Source organism: Idiotropiscis lumnitzeri, chromosome 15, assembly GCF_059441095.1.
Source record: "Idiotropiscis lumnitzeri isolate Australia: NSW breed Sydney's pygmy pipehorse chromosome 15, RoL_Ilum_1.0, whole genome shotgun sequence".
In the NCBI taxonomy this organism is placed as follows: domain Eukaryota; kingdom Metazoa; phylum Chordata; class Actinopteri; order Syngnathiformes; family Syngnathidae; genus Idiotropiscis; species Idiotropiscis lumnitzeri.
Window position 1 is genome coordinate 6,739,010 of NC_142405.1, and position 22,818 is coordinate 6,761,827.

The window sequence follows — 22,818 nt, forward strand, 5'->3', positions numbered from 1 at the left end:
GGGGGGGGGGGGCAAGAAGATATCTTTTCAAATCCATGGAAGCGCCCCTGATTCAGACATAAAAATAGAGGGGCCCCGATATATTTTTTTTTTCATGCAGGTGAGCCCGCATGCTCGCTTCCTCGCGATTTTTAGCCTGGCAGGCATGCGATGGAATGAAGCTTTCGTCTTCTATAAACCGGCGCCATCAGTGCTTCCGAGATCCGCAGTCACCGGGGATCCATTCCCGACAATCGCTATCGAGTTCCAGTCGAAAAGGGGGGGGGCAAGCGAACGTCTCGAGTGCAGGAGGGATGCGAGGGGAGGGAGGAGGAGAAAGGGGGTCGTCTCAGGATCCAGCGGCGGAAGAGGAGAAGGAGGAGGAGGAGGAGGAGGAGGAAGCCAAGTGGGATGACCGGGGAGGGGGGTTCGACGTGTGGGAGGGCCTGTCTGCGTTTCACGTCAAGGTTGCAGCCGATGATGACGGCGAAGAATCCGGCAGATACGGGACGTTTAAAGTTCGGGGGGAAGTAGGGGACGAGTCCGGGTTGCCTCGACTCCCCTCCTCCGCTTGTCACTCACAAAGCGAGGCGGCGCAAAGCCCCGCGCGGTGTTGCTTCTTTTGTCACAAACACGGCAAAATGCGGCGTCGGTCAGGTGTGCGTCAAGACAGCCCTCGCTAGCGGCACTTGGGAAGAATTGCTCGTTGTTGTGCGCCCTCCCCCACCCCCGCTCGCTGCCGCACTGGTTCCGTCTGGATCGCGCTCAGCTGCTGCGTGTCCCGGGATGACCTGTTGATGTCGGTAGAATGGAGACTGGCAGGGGGAGCGATTTCCCCCATCACCAAAATATTTAAATAAGCCACATTTGGGAGCTTGATAAGCGACGTCGCAGCCGAGCTACCTCGCCCGCGTTGACAGTAAGTGACCTGCGTGTGTTTGTGTGTTTAGGAGTGCGAGCCGTCGTGGAAATGTTTCATATTTGTTGGATTGAGTGTGCACGAGGTGGATGGTGAGCCCAAAATATTTAACAGTTAGCTTTAGCCGTTAGCCACCTCGACAGGCCCGCTGCGGATTGGGGAGGACGATGATCGGCTCTTTCAGTCCCACGAGACTGTCGCGACGAATTAGTTATTCACGAAGGGGGCTTTTGGGGGGCGCATTTTTTTGGGAGTGTAATTTGACTGCACGTCAGCAGCGGGGACAACCTGACGCTCGCCGGGATCTCGCTGCCAGCCCGTGCCGCCTCCCTCGCGTTGCCTCCGGTGCCAGCCGACAGTCGAGAGACCCCAGCCGGCTGGTAGACTGGCACCGTGCGGAGTCCTCGTGTGCCCCTGGTTACCCAGAATCCCTTTCGGTTAAACCATATCAGCCTGGATGCTTGTGCACAACGTCTCCATCATAAAATACTCTACGTGGTTTTGAATGCAGGGATAACCAGACACGTCTGCCATAACTTGATGCGGGCACATGAGAACCAGGAAATGCCTGCAGAAAGTCAGCATTGTGTGCCAGCTGCAGCAATGACTCCACAGTCCAGCAGTCGCAAAAGCGCTGCTTCATTTTAGAAGTGCTTACTGTCACAACAGCAAATGTACTGTTTTGGAAAAAAAAAAAAAAGCATGCAAGTCATTCAGGAGACATGATGGAAAGGTCTTAAGTGTGCTTCGTGTTTGACCCACTTTCCCGGCGAGCCTGGTTTCGAGTTTTGATTTGAAGTTGACTGGCATTCAGAACACTCGGTTTAACGGAGGGTCGACCTGGCATGATCTCTCTATTCTCTTCAAGACTCGATCGCCCCTCCTTGGTGCATAAAGACGCATGCACGCTCCGTCACATCTCTTTCACTGTCAGACGAGCAAACTGTGCAACCCCCTGGCCCCTCCTCTCTAAACCCTGTATTTGTGTGTCTTCATGTGCAAGCATGTGTGCTCACTGCGGCTCGCCAATCCGTAAACAAGCTGTATTGTCTGTGTGCGAGTCAGTGTGCCTTTTGTGGGTTTGTTTGAGTTGGTGTGTGCGCATCTGTGTTTTAGTATGAGGGAGAGGGAGCTGGAGTGAGACAAAGAGAGCATTTCTCTTTACCCTCGAGCTTGGCGAAGTCCCAAATGAAAGGCTTTGGATATGATGGGACTGCTCTCACCAGCCCTCACTGGTCACTCCCACCATACATTCATTTTGTTTGGTTTGGACATCAAAAGATGAACATGAGTCGAGGGAGCGTTTCAGCTTTTTGCACCAGGCGTTTACATCGGCATCTGAAACACAACTTAACGGTCTTAGTTTTAGGTAAGCATGTATTGGAACAGATTGTATTGAAATGGATTAAAGTGAATAAACATTAAATTCCAGTTTGGTTTTTTGCAATAACTGCAACCAAAGAAAGCACCAAACTTTTGTCTTCTTTTGTGATGCTTTCACTGTTTTTGTTTGTTTGGGAGAATTAGTCCCCCCTGTCTCCCCCGCTTAGCAGTTAAAAATGCATGCTCTATGGGGTTTAAGTCTGGAAGACTTGGCCAATCTTAAACTTTGATGCCCCTGCTCCTACACGTTGATTTAGCAATGCTTTTAATCATTATGTTGCATGATTCTGGAGATTTCTGAACTCATATTGTTGCCACCTTTGAAGCGATGTGTTACAATGAGACGTAGGGAGAAAGCTATGCTATGCTAAGTTAGCCGGAGACGCTTCAACATGCACCGAGACAAGTTTAACTGGGCCAAACGATTTAGCGGGCGACGCTTTGCTCCAGTTAAACAGTGAGGGGACGTTCTGTGACGAGGCTTTAGCATGTTCAGTGCTTGTTTACCTTAAAAAGTTCCAAACCGTGAGGTGCACTTTGTGAAAGGTATGATGCAACAAACAACAAAAACATTACCTTTAGCAGGACATGTTTCTCTTTTAGCTAACTTCGGTCCGCTTTGCAATAATCAAATTATTTTTCTCCTTATTCTAGTTGAAAGCTACCCCAAATGCTGAGGCAAGTGCGTACATTTAATATGGCATAAATTTATTAGCATTACGCAGTCCTAACTGCCTTCGGAGGCAATTTGACCTGTGATGAAAATTAATTTGACACCCCTGCTTTAAAGGCTGGTATAAAGATTACTCGCACATTTCCATTTAACTCATTCACTACCAGCCGAGTTAAAAAAAAAACAATAATAATCTTTGACGTCTTTAGCCGTCAATGGCAGTAAATGATTTAGTGAATAGTAAACATATATTTTCTGTCGATTGAAACATACAAAAGCGCCATGACATGAGTGTTCATATGCACGGCAACGGTATTTAGTCACTTAAATGTCTCGCGACGGGCCCTCAGCGGCTTTGAAAAGGCTCAGCGCGAGATGTGTTTACTTTTGGATGTTTGGTGTACAGTACAGTGAATAGAATCATGCTATGTGCTGTTTGTCGAAGCCACACACACGCAGAGAATAACAGCACATGACCCAGTTACCTAAGGACACTGGATTTTATGGCTCATGGAAGACAGAACATAAAACAGGCTTTCATGGAGCTCTGGCAGTGACTGCTCCTGAGAGGCCGACGTGACGTATAGGATTAATGGAATGTAGATTATCCGCCAAATCTTGAACAAATATGGTCGTTTCATGGGCTGGAGAAACGTCTTTGATAGGACTGTGTGAAGAATTGTGTGCGTAAATGTACAGTGAAGCTTCATGTCGTTCCAAAACCGCCGGTGAAAGGTGGAAAAAAAACGCTATGGTAGAGGAAAGAAAATCTTAGTTTTCCTCTCCCATGCAATGTTAAAATATTTCTCGGTGAAAATATCACAAGTCGTGCTCTCTGGCTCGCCGAGTTTCACTCTCTGTTGAAATTGATTGCAAAATTGTCTATTAAACATGACATATTTCACCTGCAAAAATATTTTAACAAACGGCATATTAACCACAATCTTCTTCACAAATGAATTATTTCATCTCTCAGAGTGAGTCCATTTTCACCCCAATATTTTTTAATTTTTAAAAAAAAAATTCTTTTTTTTTTCTTTTTAAAATATTTTCTTTGGGGGCGTGGCAATCCCCGCGAAAGTAGTGAGTCCCGCTTGTATGCATTGAAAATCCCGTCTATTTTTATTTCCCAAACAGAGCCTTTGTTGGTGTGCACTGGCGCACCATGGCCCAGACCCTCCAGATGGCGATTCCAAACTTTGGCAACAACGTTTTAGAGTGTCTCAACGAGCAACGTCTGCAGGGCCTCTACTGTGATGTCTCCGTGGTGGTAAAGGGACATGCCTTCAAGGTAGGGCTTACAACCGAGAGTCAGATTATGTTCTTCCGTGATAGCAACCTCAAAGCGAATGCGTTCGGCAAGTGTCTAGCAGAATCTCACAGATTTATTAGGGGGTGAAATTATCAGCTCAGCCACATAATTGATTCAATTTATTTTTTAAATTTCTATTCAGACTCCTTTTTTTTTTTTTTTTTTCCCCAAGGCTCACCGCGCTGTCTTGGCTGCGAGCAGTTCTTACTTCCGGGACCTTTTCAGCAACAGCGGCAGTAGCGGCGGCTGCAGCAGCAATGAGGCCAGCCCAACAGTGGTGGAGCTTCCACCGGCTGTGCAGCCACAGAGCTTCCAACAGATTTTGGCCTTCTGCTACACCGGACGTTTGAGCATGACGGTGGGCGACCAGTTCCTCCTAATGTACACCGCCGGCTTCCTGCAGATCCAACAGATCATGGAAAAAGGCACTGAATTCTTCCTCAAGGTAAAAACCGAATGCGTTTGGGGAAGTCTCGAAAGAAAATGTTCAGCTTGTCTGTCTGGCCAATAATTAAGATGAAAACAGGAAGAAATTAATTCTCAATTAGTTCTCCACGTTATGCAAGAGGAAGATTTTTATTGGTGTGGGCTCTCTGACCGCTTGTAGCTTTTATAGAGAACTTGTTAATGTGTGCGCCGGCGGGATTTAATCTTCTTTGCAAGTTTAGTACGTGGAAAGCACTGAGTTAACACACTACTTAATCTGTTAATTAATTGTAATGAATAATGTGGCTGTTTACAGCAGTCCTTGTTTGCAGGGTTTGGAATTTTTATTGTCGTTTTTGTTTTCAAATTTGGATTGTTTTAGTCTTTAGAACAAATGCTTTGTTTTCGTTGAGTTTTGTTTGTTTATTTATTTATTTTTAATATATAGCATAGTTGTCGATTGGAAGATTTAAAAAAAAAAAACTGTGCAGTAATGTGTAATAAAGTAGTTATTGTTGACCTTCCTTCTTTATAAATCAATACCCAAATAATTAATTTAAATTGAACCCCAAAAGTTCATATGATCAAACTTGACAAGAATTAAAATGAAAATGTGTGCTTTAATTATAGTTCATTTTTTGTTATTTTTATAAACGTAGATAATTTCAGTTTTTCGAGTGCATTTTTTGTTTTTTTTTAAATTTTGTTTACATTTTTTTCCAATTATATTTTTAATTTACGTCTTGGTTTTCATCAGCTATAATCAGCTTGCAAATCCTTTTTTGCCACCCACTTTGGAATGCATTTTTGTCAAGATCACCGTTACATAATAGCTTACTTGCAGAATTTGTCGTTATGTTCATTATCAGGTCTCCTCCCCAAGTTGTGACTCCCAGGGTCTTAACGCCGAGGAGGCTCCACCATCTGAGCCTCAGAGCCCCGTAACCCAGACCAGTACCAGTGCGGGCCGGCCCGCCGCCTGCTTGACGCCGCTCCCGTTAGTGTCACGGGTGAAGACCGAGCAGCCGGCAAGCCAACCGGAAGCCGCCGCTCATTCGGTGGTCTGCACTCCCGTCGCCAAGCGGTTGTGGGAGGGTGGCAGCAGCCGTGATGGAGGAGGCGGGGGCTCCGGGGCAGGAGCGGGCGCCAGAAAGGCCGCGCGTTATTCCCAGGAGGCGGTGCGAGGCAGTGCCATCCAGAGCCCCGGAGCGCTCGGACTGGCCATGGGTATGGGCGCCACGGCGACCAGCCTGGCTGGCATGGTGGCGAGCGGCGGGCTTAGTGGTAGCGCAGGCTCCAATGGGACCTCAGCGTCCGGCGTGGGCATGTCAGAGGGCGCCAGCCCAGGCACCCTGAGCACTTACGCAAGTGACTCCCCCATCAGCTACCACGATGACGAAGAGGAGGAAGAGGGAACAGAAGACTGCGCCGAAGAGCAGTACAGGCAAATCTGCAACATGTACACCATGTACAGCATGCTCAACATGGGGGCTGCAGGTCGTTAAATCCAAAATATTCCAATATTAATATAATAATGATAGGGTGTGTGTGTAAATAAAACCCTCTAATGTTTGCATATTGTGTTTCCTCAGCCGCCGGCGAGCGGGTGGAGGCACTTCCCGACCACACGGAGACACGGGGGCGTATGCGTGGCAGAGACCTCACTTGTCTCCCGGCAGAGCTTATCGCCCAAATTGGCAACCGCTGTCATCCGAAACTGTATGAGGAGGGAGATCCTGCTGAGAAGCTAGAGCTGGTCTCAGGTACGTACGTGTGTTTCGAACCCATTTGTACACCCCATCAAAGTGGACATGCTTGCAAATGTTTTTGTGAGTCGTCTGTGTTGTATAAATGATTATGTTTCCCCAAATCTCATATGCTAACAATGCTCCGAGCAAATCGATATTCCGCTTGTTAAAACAAAATGAAAAGAACTCACTTGTAAAGGCTGTCGAGCATGAAGTGCATTACCTCGCCGCGCCGGACCGAAACATTGATTCCATTTCAACTCGTTTGCAGTTTAAAGCCCCCTCTCTCACTGAGGGGCCGACATTGTTGCGTTCTCTTGTCACAAAATTTTGAAAATGTGCAAAATTCCTTTGCGACAAAAAAAAATAAATAAAATTGTTGGCAAACTTCTGGTGAACTAAAATCAAGAATGGAACACATAAAACACTGAGGCCAAAAGAGAGCAAGAGGAAAAAAAAAAATCTTACATCGAAATGTGAACGTTAATTATCATATTCATTGGCGCTCTTCTGTGTTTTCAGGCACGTCTGTCTTCATTTCCCGAGCGCAGCTGATGAACTGTCATGTGAGTGCAGGGACCAGACACAAGGTGCTGCTGAGGAGGCTGCTGGCTGCCTTCTTTGACAGGTTTGTCACCCCCCCACCCACCCCGCCCACCTCTTTGTTTTGAAGCTTAAATCAATTTTATTTATTTATTTATTTGTCCAATCACACCTTTACTCAGGAATACGCTGGCCAACAGCTGCGGAACCGGCATCCGCTCATCCACCAACGACCCCAGCCGCAAGCCCCTGGACAACCGAGTGCTGCACGCAGTCAAATGTGAGCACGCATTGCGCTCTTGTGAGGCAAATTTGGTTCCAAAAAAAAAAAAATCCCGCGACATATGTGAAAGGCCAGCAGAGAAGCCCACGCTAACGTTGCGTCTCTGTTCCTCGCCTCAGTTTACTGCCAGAACTTTGCCACCAGCTTCAAAGAGAGCGAGATGAACGCCATCGCCGCCGACATGTGCACCAACGCCCGGCGAGTGGTGCGCAAGAGCTGGATCCCCAAGCTCAAGCTGCTGATCGCCGAGAGCGACGCCTACTCCGCCTTCCTCTCCGACGGCGTCAAAGCGGAGGACGACACCCTGAACGCCGAGCCGGCGTTCGACCCCGCCTCCCTGGAAGCCTCGGCCTCGGCCGGCGCCGAGTCGGGCGGCTCTTCAGGTGAATCTCTACCGGGCGTGAGCGGGGATGTGGGAGCGTTATTTTGAGCGTTGCGTCGAGGGACGTTTAGCGACACGTGCGGCAGTGTTCCCCAAGTTGTGCTTGCCTCCTCACTCTCACATGCGACTGTCCATACTACGCCGCTACAGCTGTAACCGGGACATGGAAACGACCTTTTGTTTTTCTTTTCAGACTGTGTAACGGAGCTTTTAGAGGGGAGGGGAGAGTGTGTGTCCTCCGCCTCTCCTTTTAAGGTGTGTAAGCACATTGGTTGTTGCATATGAAATACATTCCCAGTCTTGCTGGTGGGAGGAGTTAATAGCGGAACCTGAGGAAGGAGGGTGCATGGCAAGGTAGTTAGGGAAAGCCTTTGGAGCATTTATTTTGTAGACTTGACATCCAGCTTGAAGTCCTTATGGCCTATTAGTATACAATTATTCCTAATGGAATCAATTTAAATTTTCTTCCCTCACAGCCCTGCAATTCCTGATTTTTTTTTTTAATTCCCCCCCACTACTCGTGTACCTTTTAGCCTACTATTACAACTGTAAGATGCTAATCAAGCACATCGGTGATTTTTTTTTTTTTTTTTTTTTCTTTTTTTACTAGTAATGCACTTTCCACTAGTGGCTTCTACTACTCTTTGACATTTTTACACACTAGTAGGTCAACTACATGTTACTATTGACCCACAGCTGTTCACCAGTACCGCTAGCAAAGTGTTAGATATTAACTCCTAATATTCTACAATGTCTCTACAAGTAGTTCTAGTAGTGATTATCAAATAATTCCTGAAATGGTTTCAGTATCCTTTATATTGAATAAATGCAAATATTGGCATACTAGTAGGACACGTTTCCTACTAGTTTGCCAAAGTTTCCAAGTAGTGTGCAAAAAGTAGTGGAAGATGCTGGACAGTGGTGGAAAATTGTTACTAATAAGATTCTAAGATTTTAATAGCGTGCTTACTTGTCTTCCGAGTGTTTTAGTGCATGGACCTTAAAGGAGAAGTCAACCCCAAAATTTTCTTTCCAAGAATATGTTTGATGCAGGCCCACTACTCAAAAAATGGCATTCTGATTAAGATTGCATTTGCAGAATATAATTAAACCAATAAAACCCAGCCACTTTTGCCCAATCTCTGGGGCCAGTCAACAGAAGTGACAAAATGGCCGCCCCCTCAGATGGCTACAAATGGGTGGATTTTGCTACTTAACTCATATTCCACAAATGCAATATTAATCAGAACGCCGTGTGAAGCAGCATGGAACATTTTGTTGCAACATTTTTTTTCTGGGGGGGGGGGGGGGGTTGACTTCCCCTTTAAAGTGGATATCAAGGCTATCAAGTAAATGCTCAAAAGGATTTCCATTTTTCGTAGTATGTCTTGAATGTAAGCATTGATGGCATATATTTTTTTTAATCCCCAGTGCAAGAATGCCTACTCGTGTTCCACAAACTCACCCCCCCAAAATATTGTTAATAATTATATATATATATATATATATATATATATATATATATATATATATATATATATATATATATATATATACGCACACACTAATTTGTCCTCCAATTTCATGTTCCACTCATCAATCTTCATGACCAAATCCACCTTTGTTGTGTTCGACTGTGCAGTGTTATATAAATATAGCCCATCTTTGCTTTCTATATTTTTAGCAAGCTTGAACGGCGATCAGAGAGACGGGGGGAGCAGCTTTTTAACTGAGATGATTCTAATGAAAATTTTATGGTCAACAGGTAATCAAAGATGGTCATATTTTTAGAAGAGAAGCTATATTTGTACGCGTGCCCACCACGCCTTCTGTGACGTGCGCGCGAGGCGAGCAGGGGGGACGGGGATTGTTTTAAATTCTCGTTTTGTTGAAAGAGGCGGCGACTTAATGAGGAGAAGTGCTATTTTTTACCGTTAAAAAGTGTGATGCGGCATCCCAGGCGCCCTTAATGATTTGCGGTTATTTTCTGGTGAACCGGATGGAATGGGCAGTGGAACTGCTACTTTTGACGCGTTTCATCTTCTGTTCATGAGCTAAAAAGCACCCAGACGGAATCGGCAGGCTTGACTGTTTTTGACAATGATGTGCAGGGAAATTAAGGCCCCCCAAAACGACTACTGTACTTTGTATTCTAATCATGTTACGGGTGGGGGGAGGTCATATTTATGGAATTATGGAATGTGCCTTCTTAATGGAGATCAATAAGCAGAATTTTTGCTTGGTACGAAGACGTCTGGCGCGATATTGCTCCAGGTCAATTTTCTTGGTGTTTATGTGTATGCGTGGATGTGAAGGCGAATCGGTGCGTTGATACGCTTTTATTTTGGAGGTCCTTCCATACGAGGCAGAGTGGAGGTTTTCGCACCTTAGGGAGAAGAACCAGCGGTTCGTGCACCTTATTGACAAGTGTTGTGTCGCAATTGAACCCGTTTGGGTAGAATTTGTCCTTCCCTCCCTGCAAATCTGCACACGGTCCCGTTCGAAAGCGGCAAGAGCGCACGCCGATGATTTCAATGTTCCTGTTACTGAATGACTTTGTTTCTGAGAGTGAGCGGAGCGTCGTGCACGCGTCTTCAGGAAAAACCCTCAAAAGCGCCGACATGTCAGGCACAAAGGTTGTTTTTCCTAAAGCGGCTTGCTGTGCTTTTTTTTTTAACATTTTTTTTTATTTTCATTCCCGGCCAGCTCAACCTCACTTCAATACGCATCACCTTATTCATCCTTTTTGAAACCACAAGAATGTGTGTTGTGAGAGTTTAAAAAAAAGTGCAAAGAGAGATGCAGTACTTTGGGATTAAGCAGTAAATAACTACAAAACCTCATTTGAGCACTCCACTTACCTCTGCAGAATCTTTTGAAGACTGTTGTGCTTCCAGGTGTTTCCGTTCACCTCCACAGCGTCAGCAGCCTTGTGCTTGGACTCAACTTTCAAATGCTCACTGGCTTATTACACTTTAATCATGATTTATTGTTTTTTAAATAGTTTCTCTGTAATGACATTTTTCTTTGTCTGTTTTCAAATGACGTCAGTGAATTTGGCTTCACAAAAGAGACGTTTGTGATTGTGCAAGAAATCAAGAATTTAGTTGACTGCGGAATTGATCAATGCAAATCTATTAATCATTCGCTGCCATTGACGGATATAGACGTCAAAAAGTACATTTGTTTTCCCTGGGCTGGCAGTGAATGAGTTAATAATTCCTAGAAAATTACAATGTCCCATTCCCGGTGAGATATTTTGAGAACAGGTCTGCGGGATACTCATGTGGTCGTTGGGGCGCCGTTTTAGACGAGCTAGCAAACGAGTTGACTGACTCAGCAGCGCCAAGTCTTGGCCTCCATCTCATATTTTTTTTTCTTCCAATTAATAAACGCAATCAGCAGAATTCGTAGCAAATGAGTTATTATTCTCATCCCCCTTTTGTGGAGTTGTCAGCGTACCTTCACTGTTCATTGTGTAAATGCCTCTAGTCTCGTACGAAACACAGAAATGCCCTTTCAGTTTTGCACTGAATTTTCTTCTTCTCAAACTGCTAAAAGCAATATTATTTGCGACTAGAGACGTATCACTAATAACGAGGTCCTAAATCAGCATGGCACTGACGCACCGACTGATCCAGATTCATTTCTAACTGATGAGTCACTGGCTCACACTGCAGTCATCGCTGTGAATCAGCACTATTTTCCATGGAAGGAAGTGTTTGCTTGCTTTGACGTCAGCAGTCCGGCCAGAGTGCAGGATTCGGCCGTGGCCTCGCCCACTCCAAACTTCAAGGTGAACCTTTCGGTGGCGGCTTTCGTCTTGACTTCGTGCGTCGACTACAAGCGTTGAGAACGAGTGACCTTTTGTTTTTTTTTTGGTTTTCTTCCCTCAAAATGTGTTTACACTTCACATACACGTAGACCTACACACTTGAACGGAAAAGGTGTGGCATGGCATGGAGATCCTTGTGTCACACGGCAGTACATATATAAATATGATATATACATGTATAGAGGAATACTGTATATAATGCATAGACACACGTAGAGGTAAGATTGTTTGTTGTCCACTCACAGCATGAGGTATATCCAGTATTTACCCCGAAACGGCGCTGCTTGTTCACAACCCGCGCAGTACCGGCTTGGCCCCTCGCCCCCGCCCCCCTCGTGTAAAACCCCGCAGCGCCGGCACCTCCACCTCTTCTTTCTGTGTTCCAAGTGCCAATAACTTTGTGAAAGCCCTGTAACTGTGACCCAACATTATCAACTGTAATTGCACATTAACAAACTGTAAAATAAAGACATGTCCAAATGGAGTCAAAGATGAATATCTTAATAAAAGATTTGTAAAAAGTTCTTTGTTCTAGTCTGTTTTTTTTTTTAGTTGTTTGTAAGTGGAAAAAGTGTACTTAATATGTGCACTGCTTGCACGAACATGGCTGCAAAGAGTAGAACTACTTTTCAAAAGTGCTGTTAGTGCAACCAACATAGCATTTTGGTTTCAATGTAGCGACAATTCCGACACTGCTACTGACTTGTTTTTTTTTTTCAATTTAATTCTGAATTGCCTGCTCAGAAACAGACAGCAAGTGGAAGATTTTTTTTTAAATGAATTTACGTGTGACAAAGATTTTCAAAGCCACCCATCCATTTTCTATAGTATAGGAGGTGTGGTACCCCCTGAGTGATTGCCAGGATTTCCAAAGATATGGTGCCCATTTATACATTGGATCATCAAAACCTACGCCAACTTTTTTTTTTAACACTGCTCAAAAGCTTATCTACTTTTATCTAAAAATATTTTCTTTGAGATTTTACCTCACTATGAAATCAATCAGTATTGTTGCAATACTATAGAATACAATAAATGTGCGTGTAGTGTAATCCCTTCACGGGATTAAATCATTAATTCTTTTTTTTTTAAATCCGATTTATTTAGCCAAAACTAAAACATCATTTTTGTCTTTAGAAAAAGACATGTCAATAATGTTATTTTTCCAAGCCAGTGTCGCCCTCTTTCGGTGTGTCTACAGAATGCAGGCAGTTTCAACTTTTCTTTTAAGTATCCCCGTGGCCAAAGCTATTGTCTTCATTTCAGGGAGAAGTAACCCATTACAATAACATGTTCTATGAAATCCTACTTTCCAAATCACGGTGCTATTATTAATATTGATTCTGTGGAAGTTTTTGTCCACCTCCGGGGGCGGCCATTTTGCCACTTGGTGTCGACGGAAAATGACATCAGTTTTTCCGGTTTAGGTAACGACCAATAAAGGCTCAGCTTGGGAATGTCACATGACCAACCCCCCCTCTAAAACAAACATATACATATATATATATATATATTTTTTTTTTTATTATATATATATATATATATATATATATATATATATATATAGTGTAGTAAAATTGCAAGCTAACATTGTAACCCAGGAATGACTCTCAGACAACCCAGTGTGCATTCTCTCTGGTTTTTTTTATTTATTTTTTTGTATTATTCTTTAGGAAGAGTTCTGTTTGGAATTACAAAATGCACTGGTAGAAATTGTGGTGAGACAGGTTGAGAGTGATAAGAGAGATAAGAGTGTGAAAGAGACAGCATTGGAAAGCGAGAAAGGGAGAGAAAAGGGAGAGAGAGTGAGTGAGAGATCAGAGGTTCCACAGTCAAGTATGATCCAATTTGGTACCCCTCTCCACGCACGACAAATATCGGAAAAACACATCATCATTGGATCTGCACTTCTTTTCTTTGTTTACATTTTTTTTCCATAATCTGTGATGTCTTCAACATTCAACATTGTTGTGCCTCAAGCAGGGAAAAAAATAGACTCTCACCAGTCTCTTTTGTGTTTTGATCCCTTTTTTTGGTCCTTTTTTGCATTGTTTTTTGTTTTCAAAAATAGAAGAAAAAAACGTTTTTTTTTTTTTAAAAAACATCTATTTATATATCTTTTTTTCAATATCTATGAATTCATTAGTCTGTTTTTCTTTTATGTCCTGAAGATGACCGTTAAACCCACAGTGTGGCATGCACATAGCACATGCAGTTCTTGAAGTAGATATTTTCAAAACTTTTTTTTTTAAACATTTCTATTAAAAAAAACATTTTCTTCTCATTTTGCGGCTTTACATTGCTCTTTAAAGACTCGGTGTGGTTAATTAGTGTGGCTTTTACTGCAGCATTGACAAAATAAAAAGGATGGTGACTGGTGAGTGATCTGAGCATTGCACGTTCCATTCATATTGACAACTCACACACATTTTTTTAGGTGCAAAACAGTCAAAATATCCACCCTAAAAAAAAACTGTCTCCACCATTAAGGTGGGATTTCAAGGGTTGTGCCACAAACATCGAAAGACTGCACCACAATCATACTCACCTACAGTATTTTTTTTTAGGCAGAAAGAAAAATAGGCAACCAATGACAAATGAGGAAAAATCTCACTACCTCACACACATATTCGCTACATACCTTGTGTGCTATCTCATTCCAAAGTGTTGTGAAAAAATGCTTGTCCGTGACATTCCGCTGAGGTTGGAAAGACACTGATAGGTTTATCTTTTTTTTTCTGGGGTGCATTCTGTGGTCAATATGTGATAAAAACAGAAAATAACAGCTACAATAACAACTAAAAATGCTGACAGCGGTGTTGTAAAATGTGTTAGTCGGAGTTACACGTTGACACACACAGAAAGAAATTCCCTATATACACGTGAGTGATACAAATCGTTTGTGTTTTCTTGGACCATAACAAAGCCCCCGACATCTTTTCAGTACATGACCGTGACCTTGAGTGACCCTGTGTAATTCACTTGTATGTGTGGGTTCAAACAGCAGAATGAGCTCAAATGTTTCGTTTGTGGGATGAGAGACGCTATCGTGAAGGTCACAGGTGGAGGAACTGCCTCAGGATTTGGGAAATAAAGGACATGGGATGTTTTTTTTCTGGGTCAGAGCAACCCAGGGCATAACCAAACTGAGCAGGTACGTGGAACATTTTTTTTCCCCCAACTATGTGTCCTAAAAGTCACAATATGTGTGCTTGTTTTTTTTTAATTCGTTATTTGGTTCCAGGTATAATTCGAACAAAATAAAGTAAAACAATTTCTTTTAAAATAAAGGATAACTGCAGGAAGCAATTCTGCAAGTCTCGAGCAAGCGATGATGAAGTCCAAGTAGTCAAATGCGGATGTCCCCACGTCTGTCCTAATGATACCTGAAACCGACTCCAATTGTATATTGACCTTTTTGGACACGCTTGTATAAACCTAATGTGAAAGGGACCCAAAATCAAATGTTGCATAAAGGCTCCATTCGGCATGTCTCTCGATCAAACTCTAAAAACGGATAAAACAGTGGAACCTCCAACTTCGATCACCTCTAAGGGTGCAACCAAAGTATGCCGCCTCAAGGAAAGAAAGTGTATATCTTACTGTCTGTCTTATACTGCCCCCAGGTGGCTAGGTTTGGCAACTGCACAATGGCAATTCAAATGATGCATGAGAAACAAAAAAGGAAATTGTAATTACTGTTTTTTAATTTTTATTTTAAGCCTAATAGAGTGCTATTTTTCTCAATTAAAAAAAAACATTTTGAGTTTTTTTTTTTCTTGGAAGGCTGGAGCAGATTTTTGGCATTTTCATTCATAACAATTGAGAACGATGATTTGAGATTCATGTCATTCGAGTCACAGAGTAAATTAAATTTGAGAACTTTATGTGGCTAGTGAACTGTGGCTATGCAAGGCAACTTTTATTTATTCGGAGTCACAGAATAGACTGTGGTCAAATTGGAGGTTCCAGTGTGAAAAAATACTTTTGGGCACCGTACATATCGAAGAAAGTCGAACTCCCATGATGCAATGGGCCATAACTTCACCCCACGGTATGAAAAGTGTCGAGCCGGGTCATCTCATGCGCCAGAGGATTTTTACATCCCATGCATGAGCTCTCTTATTATGGTCAAAGAAAACAACAAGTTTCTCTCCATTCTCCACCTTTCTGTCCGTCAGTTTCTCTGTCGGGAAGAGCTCGGAAATGTTTCCAATAAAGACGAACGTTGCCACATCCACTTTACCCTGCTTGCCAGTTTATCATGGTAAGATTATCACCGTTGTTAGAAAAGTTCAGAAGAAAAAAGTGCATTTCCATCTGTATGAGTGGCAGGCATTTGGCACACAACACAGAGACACGCAAGCAAAAAAAAGTAGTTTTTTTTTTCTTACTTACAATGACACGTGACTTCTCTCTATGACCTTTTTGAGTGAATGTGAGGTTATAAAGAGAGGAATGTCAAAAAGGGGGAGAGAGAGAGAGAAACCAAAAGGTCATTTCACCCCCAAAGGGCAGAAACCTACAGGCTACAACTGGAAGAAATATGCCCCGCCCCCCACCCCACCCCTTACGTACAGTAGCTTCTCATTGTTGCTCGTATTCTCTCATTTTTTTTTTTTTGATCATTCATGCAGGATCACACAGGGTTTACAAGTCTTAAAAAAGCTGTGTGGGGGTGCAACAGAAGATTCAAGCTTGCATGTTTTGAAGAAGAAGAAGCGGAAGAAGCAGCCGCTGCAGTAAGAGAAGAAGAAATGCTGCAGAAAACTGGTTTGGTGTTTCAACCCGTCATCACTTTGTTTTTCTTCGTCACGGCGGAGGAGGGAGTGAATCGTCTGTTTCCAGGTGGAGGGTGATCTGTGTTAATCGGGTTCCAGCCTACCCGAGTCGACGCCTGCCCACCCCCCTGACCCTCCTCGACTGTCGTACCCCCAGCCTCTCGCCTCGTACAAGGCGGAGGGCTTGTCGTCAGTTTTGTTCGTATTTAAAAACAGATGATAAAACTCATCAATATTCAACAAGTGGCTGGGTGGGTTTGGGGTTGACTTCCTTTTCAAGCTAACAATTTATGTTAGCTTGAGGAAGCAAAAAAAAAAAAAAAAAATCTTTTGTCCCTTTTTTTTTTTTTTTTGAGTCGCAACTCTTGACATCTTGTAAGTGGCTGTAGCTCTTGACCAGAGGCAGAATTTTCAATCACCGCTCCTACATGCGTCCTTCAACACTGTAGTTTAACATTTGTCATGATGAATGCAACATCAATGCACGTTTGGTACCTCTTTCTGTAGAATTTTTTTTTGTTTTGTTTTCCATCTCCGATTGCATTAGATCATTTCTGTTTCATTCCTCCATCCTGACGCCTGGTCAAGCCCAGCGTTGCCGCCGTATTCCAAGGACCGGCTGATGTCACGTGCGTCCACGTACCGTGTTCTAGCACCAATCGTCCTGCTCCTTCTCGCAATAGGGTTCATGCAGACCCTTGCGGGGTCCTCTAGGGTGTCCCGCTGGGGGTGGGACCTTGTGAGGCCCACTATGTTGGGGTCCGTGGAGATGTGTGGACGGTGACGAAGAGCGGTAACCGTTAGGGAGGCGGCGCTGGACGGGAGGTTGCACTTGGCCTTGAAGTGGCCCAGTCAGGGGAGCGCTAGACGGGGGCACGTGGTGGACGGTCCGAGGTGAGGTACGGTTTGGCTGCGGATGTGGCGGCAAGGGGTGAGGGTGGGGGTTGTTTACGGGGTGTGGCTGGGGTGGAGGGAGGGGGTGCATGTTGCGTGGCTGCGGTTGAGGAGGAGGAGGCAGTTGGTGGCTGGCCAAGGGGTGAGGGTGGGGGTTGCTGCCTGGCTCATGGGCGGGTGGTTCGTGGTGGGGAATGTAGTTTTGGTTGTAAAAGCAGCCGTCCCCTTCTATGGATCCTCCATCTGTGTCTGCCCAACGAAGCGGAGGGTGATGAGCCTGGCGGGGCACGCCGTGGTGGGCGGGCGGGACGCCAGCAAGAGGAACCGGACCTTGGGGGACATCGGGAGATAACCGGCGGGGCGCAGGGGCCGGAGCCCGGCCCGGAGGCCCCGCAGGTTGTGAGGGCATGCCCTTACGGACGACTGGGGAGTACGTAATGTGGGGGCGGGGTGTCGCGGGCGTCTGAGGCAACTGACGGCGGCCTCGGCGCGGCGTGCTAGTCCCGGAGGTTGATGGGACAGGACTTCCGCTGACCGAACTACTGCCCTACACGAAAAGTGAAATAAAGCAAATAAAAGTACGAACCACAAATTCGACGACAGAACATATAGTCAAGGATGGAAGACGAAGAGCCAGGAGGAGGAAAGGATATACGTATTATAATAAAAGCACGAGAAGACAAGCACAATTAAAGCACAAGTGATGTGAGTTGAGAGAAAGAGAAAGTATCGGTGCAAGGGATGTGGATGAAAAAAGACATGCCATGCAAAGGAGAGAAAACAAGAAGAGGAGGAAAAGGGTTGATTTCCAGAGCATCATTTGTGGGACAGAATCAATATCTATACATGCGAGGATTGTACATATGTATTATAACTTATACTGTGGAACATTACATCACAACACACACTTCTGCCAATGTAAACAGAGTAATAAAAAAAAAAAGAAATGTTTATATATATATATATTTTTCTTTTTTTTCCCTGTTTCCTTACTGGTTGGAAAAGTCAATTCCATGCATAGAGTTCCAGTGCATACGTGATTAACTTTTTTTTCTTTTTAACCTAATATAAATGATGTTGGAATGGTGGAAAAGGGAGTGAGGGAAAAGAAATTGCATACGGCATTCCAGTGAACAAACATACAGCGGTGCTGTATGCATACGTGTTGAGTTGTTGACATCAATAAATTCAAATATAAATACCAATATATATTATATCAAATAATTATCTTTGTAACATCCAATCAACCAGCTGCAACATTTGTGCAGCAGCACAATACAAACGTTGGAGCAAATCCGTTATGAAGACAATAATGCTCACTTTTGACGATGCAAGAGGACTCGTTCAACATTACATTTAGTTATTGTACTCGGCATGAAACTAATAGACTGTCGAATGATGTCGTTCTACACTCTGGCAAACGAAATCCACGTTAAATAACTCTCTAAAAATCTAAATTGAGCATCACCATCTTCGCAAAGGCAGGATTCTTGATGCAGCTCTCGCACCGGATCCTATTCGCCAGTGAATTGATATGCCAATAAATGACACATTTAATCAAATATATACAGGACATTGAATATTTATGAGCTGATTCAAATGTTTGACCATCACCGTGCTTAATATGAGCGAATCCAAACTCCAACGTGCGATCATGAAATAACCAGAAACCCACCTGTCTGTGTGTGATGCAGTCACGACCTTCGCTGGGGGATCGCGACCACCGCGGGTCCCGTTCCCGTTCCCGCTCCCGCTCCCTGTCGGGCTCTCTGTCACGAGAATGCTTGCGGCCGTATTCGCCACCTCGCTCCGCGCCGTAACGTTCTTTGTCCATGGAACCATGGTGATGGTGATGATGGTGATGGTGCTTGCGGTCTTTGGACCGGCCACGATCTCTGTCCCGATCCCTGTCCCTGGAGATCAGGTCACCTGACTGGGTTTCTGTGCCGAAACCCAACAAGAGAGAATTAATAACAGCATCACATTTTTCAAGTTTTTTTTTTTTTTTTTTTGAGGGTTTTATGGTCCCCTTATTAGCTAAGTGAGCTCGCAAATAGAATCATGTTGCAATGTGACGCCTCTAACCTGCGTCCGCTTCCGTGTAGTGACTCAGTGACCTTTCGGAGGCACGATGACTGCGCTCTTTTCTCCTGTGCCCGTGCCTGGACGCACGACCTTCCTCGGGTATGACACGCTCCATGTTGTAGACATCTGGGCCTCCTTTGTCTCTGCCGCCGCGTCCCGACCTGCTGTGACCTAACGATGAGGCCGAGCGCTTCATGGGGCTGTTGTCACTGATGGTCTACGGGAGAAACAAGGAGGGACGCGTGCTGGGAGACTCGTTTTAAGTGTTGAATTTTGAGCAGGAGTTGTTTGCATGTGTTTGATCTGTTTTTAAACTCCAATTTTACCCCTTGCATCATTTTCAGATATTCCAGTCAACACTGCGAAAAGCTTAGAGGGAAGAAATGCAAAAAAAAAAAAAAAAAAATCAGACATGATGGCAAACAGCCATGCCTTCATGCTTCTGTAAGTTCTTAAAAAAAAACAAAAAACAAAAGGCATAGAAGGGTCAGTGTGACTTGCATCATTAGTCCATCCTCATTCCCATAACCCCGCCCCCTTTCCCATGACACATTCCAGGCTGTAGGGAACTCCAGGATTCCTGCTCCGTATAGCGTGCTTTGCTCCAGGCATGCAGGCACGTAGAGGCTCGCTAGCGTACTCGACGTGTCGATCAAGACAGCAGGACAGAGCCGATGGTGCATAAGTTGCTTCGAAAGTTGGAATCTAACGTTCACTATATGGACAATATATTAGTTTTCAAAGCGGAATAAATTTGACAAATTTAATAGAAACAAAAATGCAATCAACTAATAGTTGTTAGTTGAAAGGTGCTTGATGCATTTTTCTTCCGCACCAGACATCCAACGCCATTACGGAGCTTACCGAGATGATCGTGGAACAGAAATGGAGCTTTCTCGAGCTGTTGTTGCAAAGTTGGAAGCGAAGAATTGTTCAGGCGAACTAAATGATGTCCATATAGTGTCGCTATGCTAAGCACCATATTATCTGACCTCCAAAAATCCCAACATTTCCATACACGTCATTCCTCTCACGTCTCATTTCACGCACACTCAACATGCTCCCATGAACAGACACCCGCTTACAGTCGTTGCAAATTTCCATGCAAGTAGGCAGGTATGAATGGAGACATTAAATAAAAAAATAAAAAAAACATTCATGACAAGCACACTGGCATGGAGGCATAGATAAAAGAGAGAGCGAACAGCAGCAGAAAGAGACGGAGAGGCCCCATCATTTTTGGATTTGACATCCTTTTTCATGGCCGGGTAACAATCAAGTGAATGTTGGCAGACGAGTCTCTCGATACATCCCAAGTCTTCTTATTTAGTTTTTTACGCAAACTGTCGCTTCTTGATTATTTTCTTTTCTTTTGATGGTTTAAAAAAAGCCGCCTCAAAAGCCGATACAGGCTCACCGTTTAACATCGCTGGACGTCGGGTAAATTGGTCAGGTTTTGAAAAAGAATTGAGGAGGAGGAGGAGGAGGAGCAACCAAACGCAGGGTGGCGAGGCAGGGATAACTTAACTGGTGTTAAAGATAAAAAGGAAAACAAGGAACTGGGAAAATCTAAATAAAGTACAAAACAAGCACAAAAGTAACAAAACTGTGGAACGGACAACAAACACTGAACAGGAGGCATAGCCAAGGGATGCTGACAAAGAAATCTGACAAGGACAATAAACCAACAAGAACTGAAAGCAAACAAGGAACTAAACACAAAAAATTAAAACGACGAGGAGCACCTGGACAAGACACAAAGGGTTGGAAGGAGCTGACTGATTAACACTAGGGCTTGGGAAAACGAATACAGGTGGACACAATAAGTATGACGAGACACACCAAACACAAGGAAAAAATAAGAAACTAAATACTAAACCCAAAACAACGAAGACACATCGTTGTAAAATTTTGTGGGTGTGAGGCACCAACAGCCTTTTTTTTTTTTTTTTTTTTTTTTTTGCAAGTCCTGTTTAGGCACAATGCTGTCATTTATCTATTTATTTATTTATTTATTAATTTGAATTTTAATTAGAATTTTTATTACTACTAGTAGTTGTTTGAGTCTACCAATTAATGGACTATAAACGTCGAACTCCACCCTTTTAATATGGCACCGCTGCAGTTGGTAGCACAACAGCAGGCGCAAATGCAAACAACTTTCTACAATATTCCCAACTGAGCCAACTTGAACTTGTCGGTGGGAATGTGTCCTAAGACCAAGTCAGAGTGACAGAGAAGAGATGAGAAGAGCGGGAAAAACAAGACAAGGGAAGACAGGGTACATACACTGAGGTGACTGCCACGCTGCTTCCCCTTCCTCCGCTTCTGTGTGAGCACAGGGAAAACACACACACACACACACACACACACACGCACACGCACGCACACACAAATGAAGCAGAACCAGGCGCAATACAGGCGCATGGGGGGACAGAAGACCAAGAAAGATGAAGAAATTCACAATGGATGAGTTAAAACCATAGAGGGGCAATAGCGTAGTTGGAAGAAGGTCTAAATTAGACACTGGAGCTGCAGTGAAGGAGGGGAAACACTTACCACACATGGCAGGTGGAAAAAAAAAAGATCAAAACTGATTTATAGTCAGTCACAAAAGCAATGATAAACATACAATATATGCACACACACACACACATACACACACACTCACGCGATGACACTCGGACAGAAGCAGGGTGAACGCCGACACGCACGCACATACGCACACACACGTATCGCATGCTAGTTGGGGGACGAGAGAAACTGGTCAAAATTCATCAAAACTACGATCAACCTTCAGCAGGGAGGGAGGGGCGGGAAATACAACTTGAAGTTTAGTGAAAATACAACAACAGCAAGATCGTGATTAGAAGTCAAATTGTAACGACGTATACGCGTACAGTATGTGCACATTGTGTCTCTCTGACATGTTTTTGTGCATTGACAACCAGAGCACTCACCACGGTGAAACGGCACAAAATGGATGAGGGCGTCGGATGAAAAATGACGATCACATGCGAGGGGACATATGGGAGGGAAGAGAGGACACAACAGGAGAAGTAGGGAGGATAAAATGTCCCATTTTGCCTTGCTGTGGTTCTTTAGAGGTGCAAATAAACATCCCTGCAGAAATATTTGGCTTTGTTTGAGTAATCTCATTTCAAATCGGCATCTGACAAGAACCACAGCAATGAATCATTTAGCAAAAACCTGTGATTGGACCCCAAAAATGATGAGAAGGAGACAAAATGAGGAAGGGGAAAGGTTGGAGAGGTGACAATGCTGCTCACTTGGTTGTCGCCTGGTAGGCGGGGCATGGAAGCGGCCCTGCCGTGGCCTTCCATTGGTGGAAAGTGCTCAGTATCCGAGTAACCATCCTGCCCCATCTCTCTCATCTCTACCGTCTGCAAACAGAGCAGGAGATGTTGTGACAGGCTGCCAAGACATCGGGGGAGGTACAGGTGGCGGGGGGCTTGTCATCCACGGAGGCAGAGAACCAAGGGTCGGACGAACATGGGAATGTAGTCAATGAGAGGATCAGATGAGTATAATGACGAGCTTTGAGGGGACGCACA

At 44.2% G+C, this 22,818-nt stretch overlaps 2 protein-coding genes across 19 annotated transcripts in view; one reads left to right on the forward strand and one right to left on the reverse strand.

Moving 5' to 3' along the window:
* Nucleotides 1-435: 435 nt before the first annotated feature.
* On the forward strand, nt 436-12,007 carry nacc1a (nucleus accumbens associated 1, BEN and BTB (POZ) domain containing a). Its single transcript, XM_088317151.1, has 8 exons — nt 436-898; nt 4,092-4,245; nt 4,439-4,711; nt 5,562-6,189; nt 6,285-6,455; nt 6,963-7,068; nt 7,166-7,263; nt 7,386-12,007. The coding sequence occupies exons 2-8, from the start codon at nt 4,120-4,122 to the stop codon at nt 7,694-7,696; spliced, it is 1,713 nt and encodes a 570-aa protein (XP_088173277.1). The 5' UTR covers nt 436-898; nt 4,092-4,119; the 3' UTR covers nt 7,697-12,007.
* Nucleotides 12,008-14,809: 2,802 nt separating this feature from the next.
* The window catches only part of cacna1aa (calcium voltage-gated channel subunit alpha1 Aa), a 61,687-nt gene continuing 53,678 nt past the window's right edge, over nt 14,810-22,818 (reverse strand). For 14 of the 18 annotated variants that reach the window (XM_088316472.1, XM_088316489.1, XM_088316476.1 and 11 more), the window contains 4 exons: nt 22,534-22,647; nt 19,244-19,460; nt 18,834-19,099; nt 14,810-17,705 (listed from right to left, as the gene is read on the reverse strand). In XM_088316472.1, coding sequence (XP_088172598.1) covers nt 16,914-17,705; nt 18,834-19,099; nt 19,244-19,460; nt 22,534-22,647 — 1,389 coding nt within the window. In that variant the 3' untranslated portion in view covers nt 14,810-16,913. Of the gene's footprint in view, nt 17,706-18,833; nt 19,100-19,243; nt 19,461-21,532; nt 21,572-22,533; nt 22,648-22,818 lie in introns of all 18 variants that reach the window. The other 4 variants (XM_088316487.1, XM_088316483.1, XM_088316486.1 and 1 more) reach the window with 3 other exon arrangements.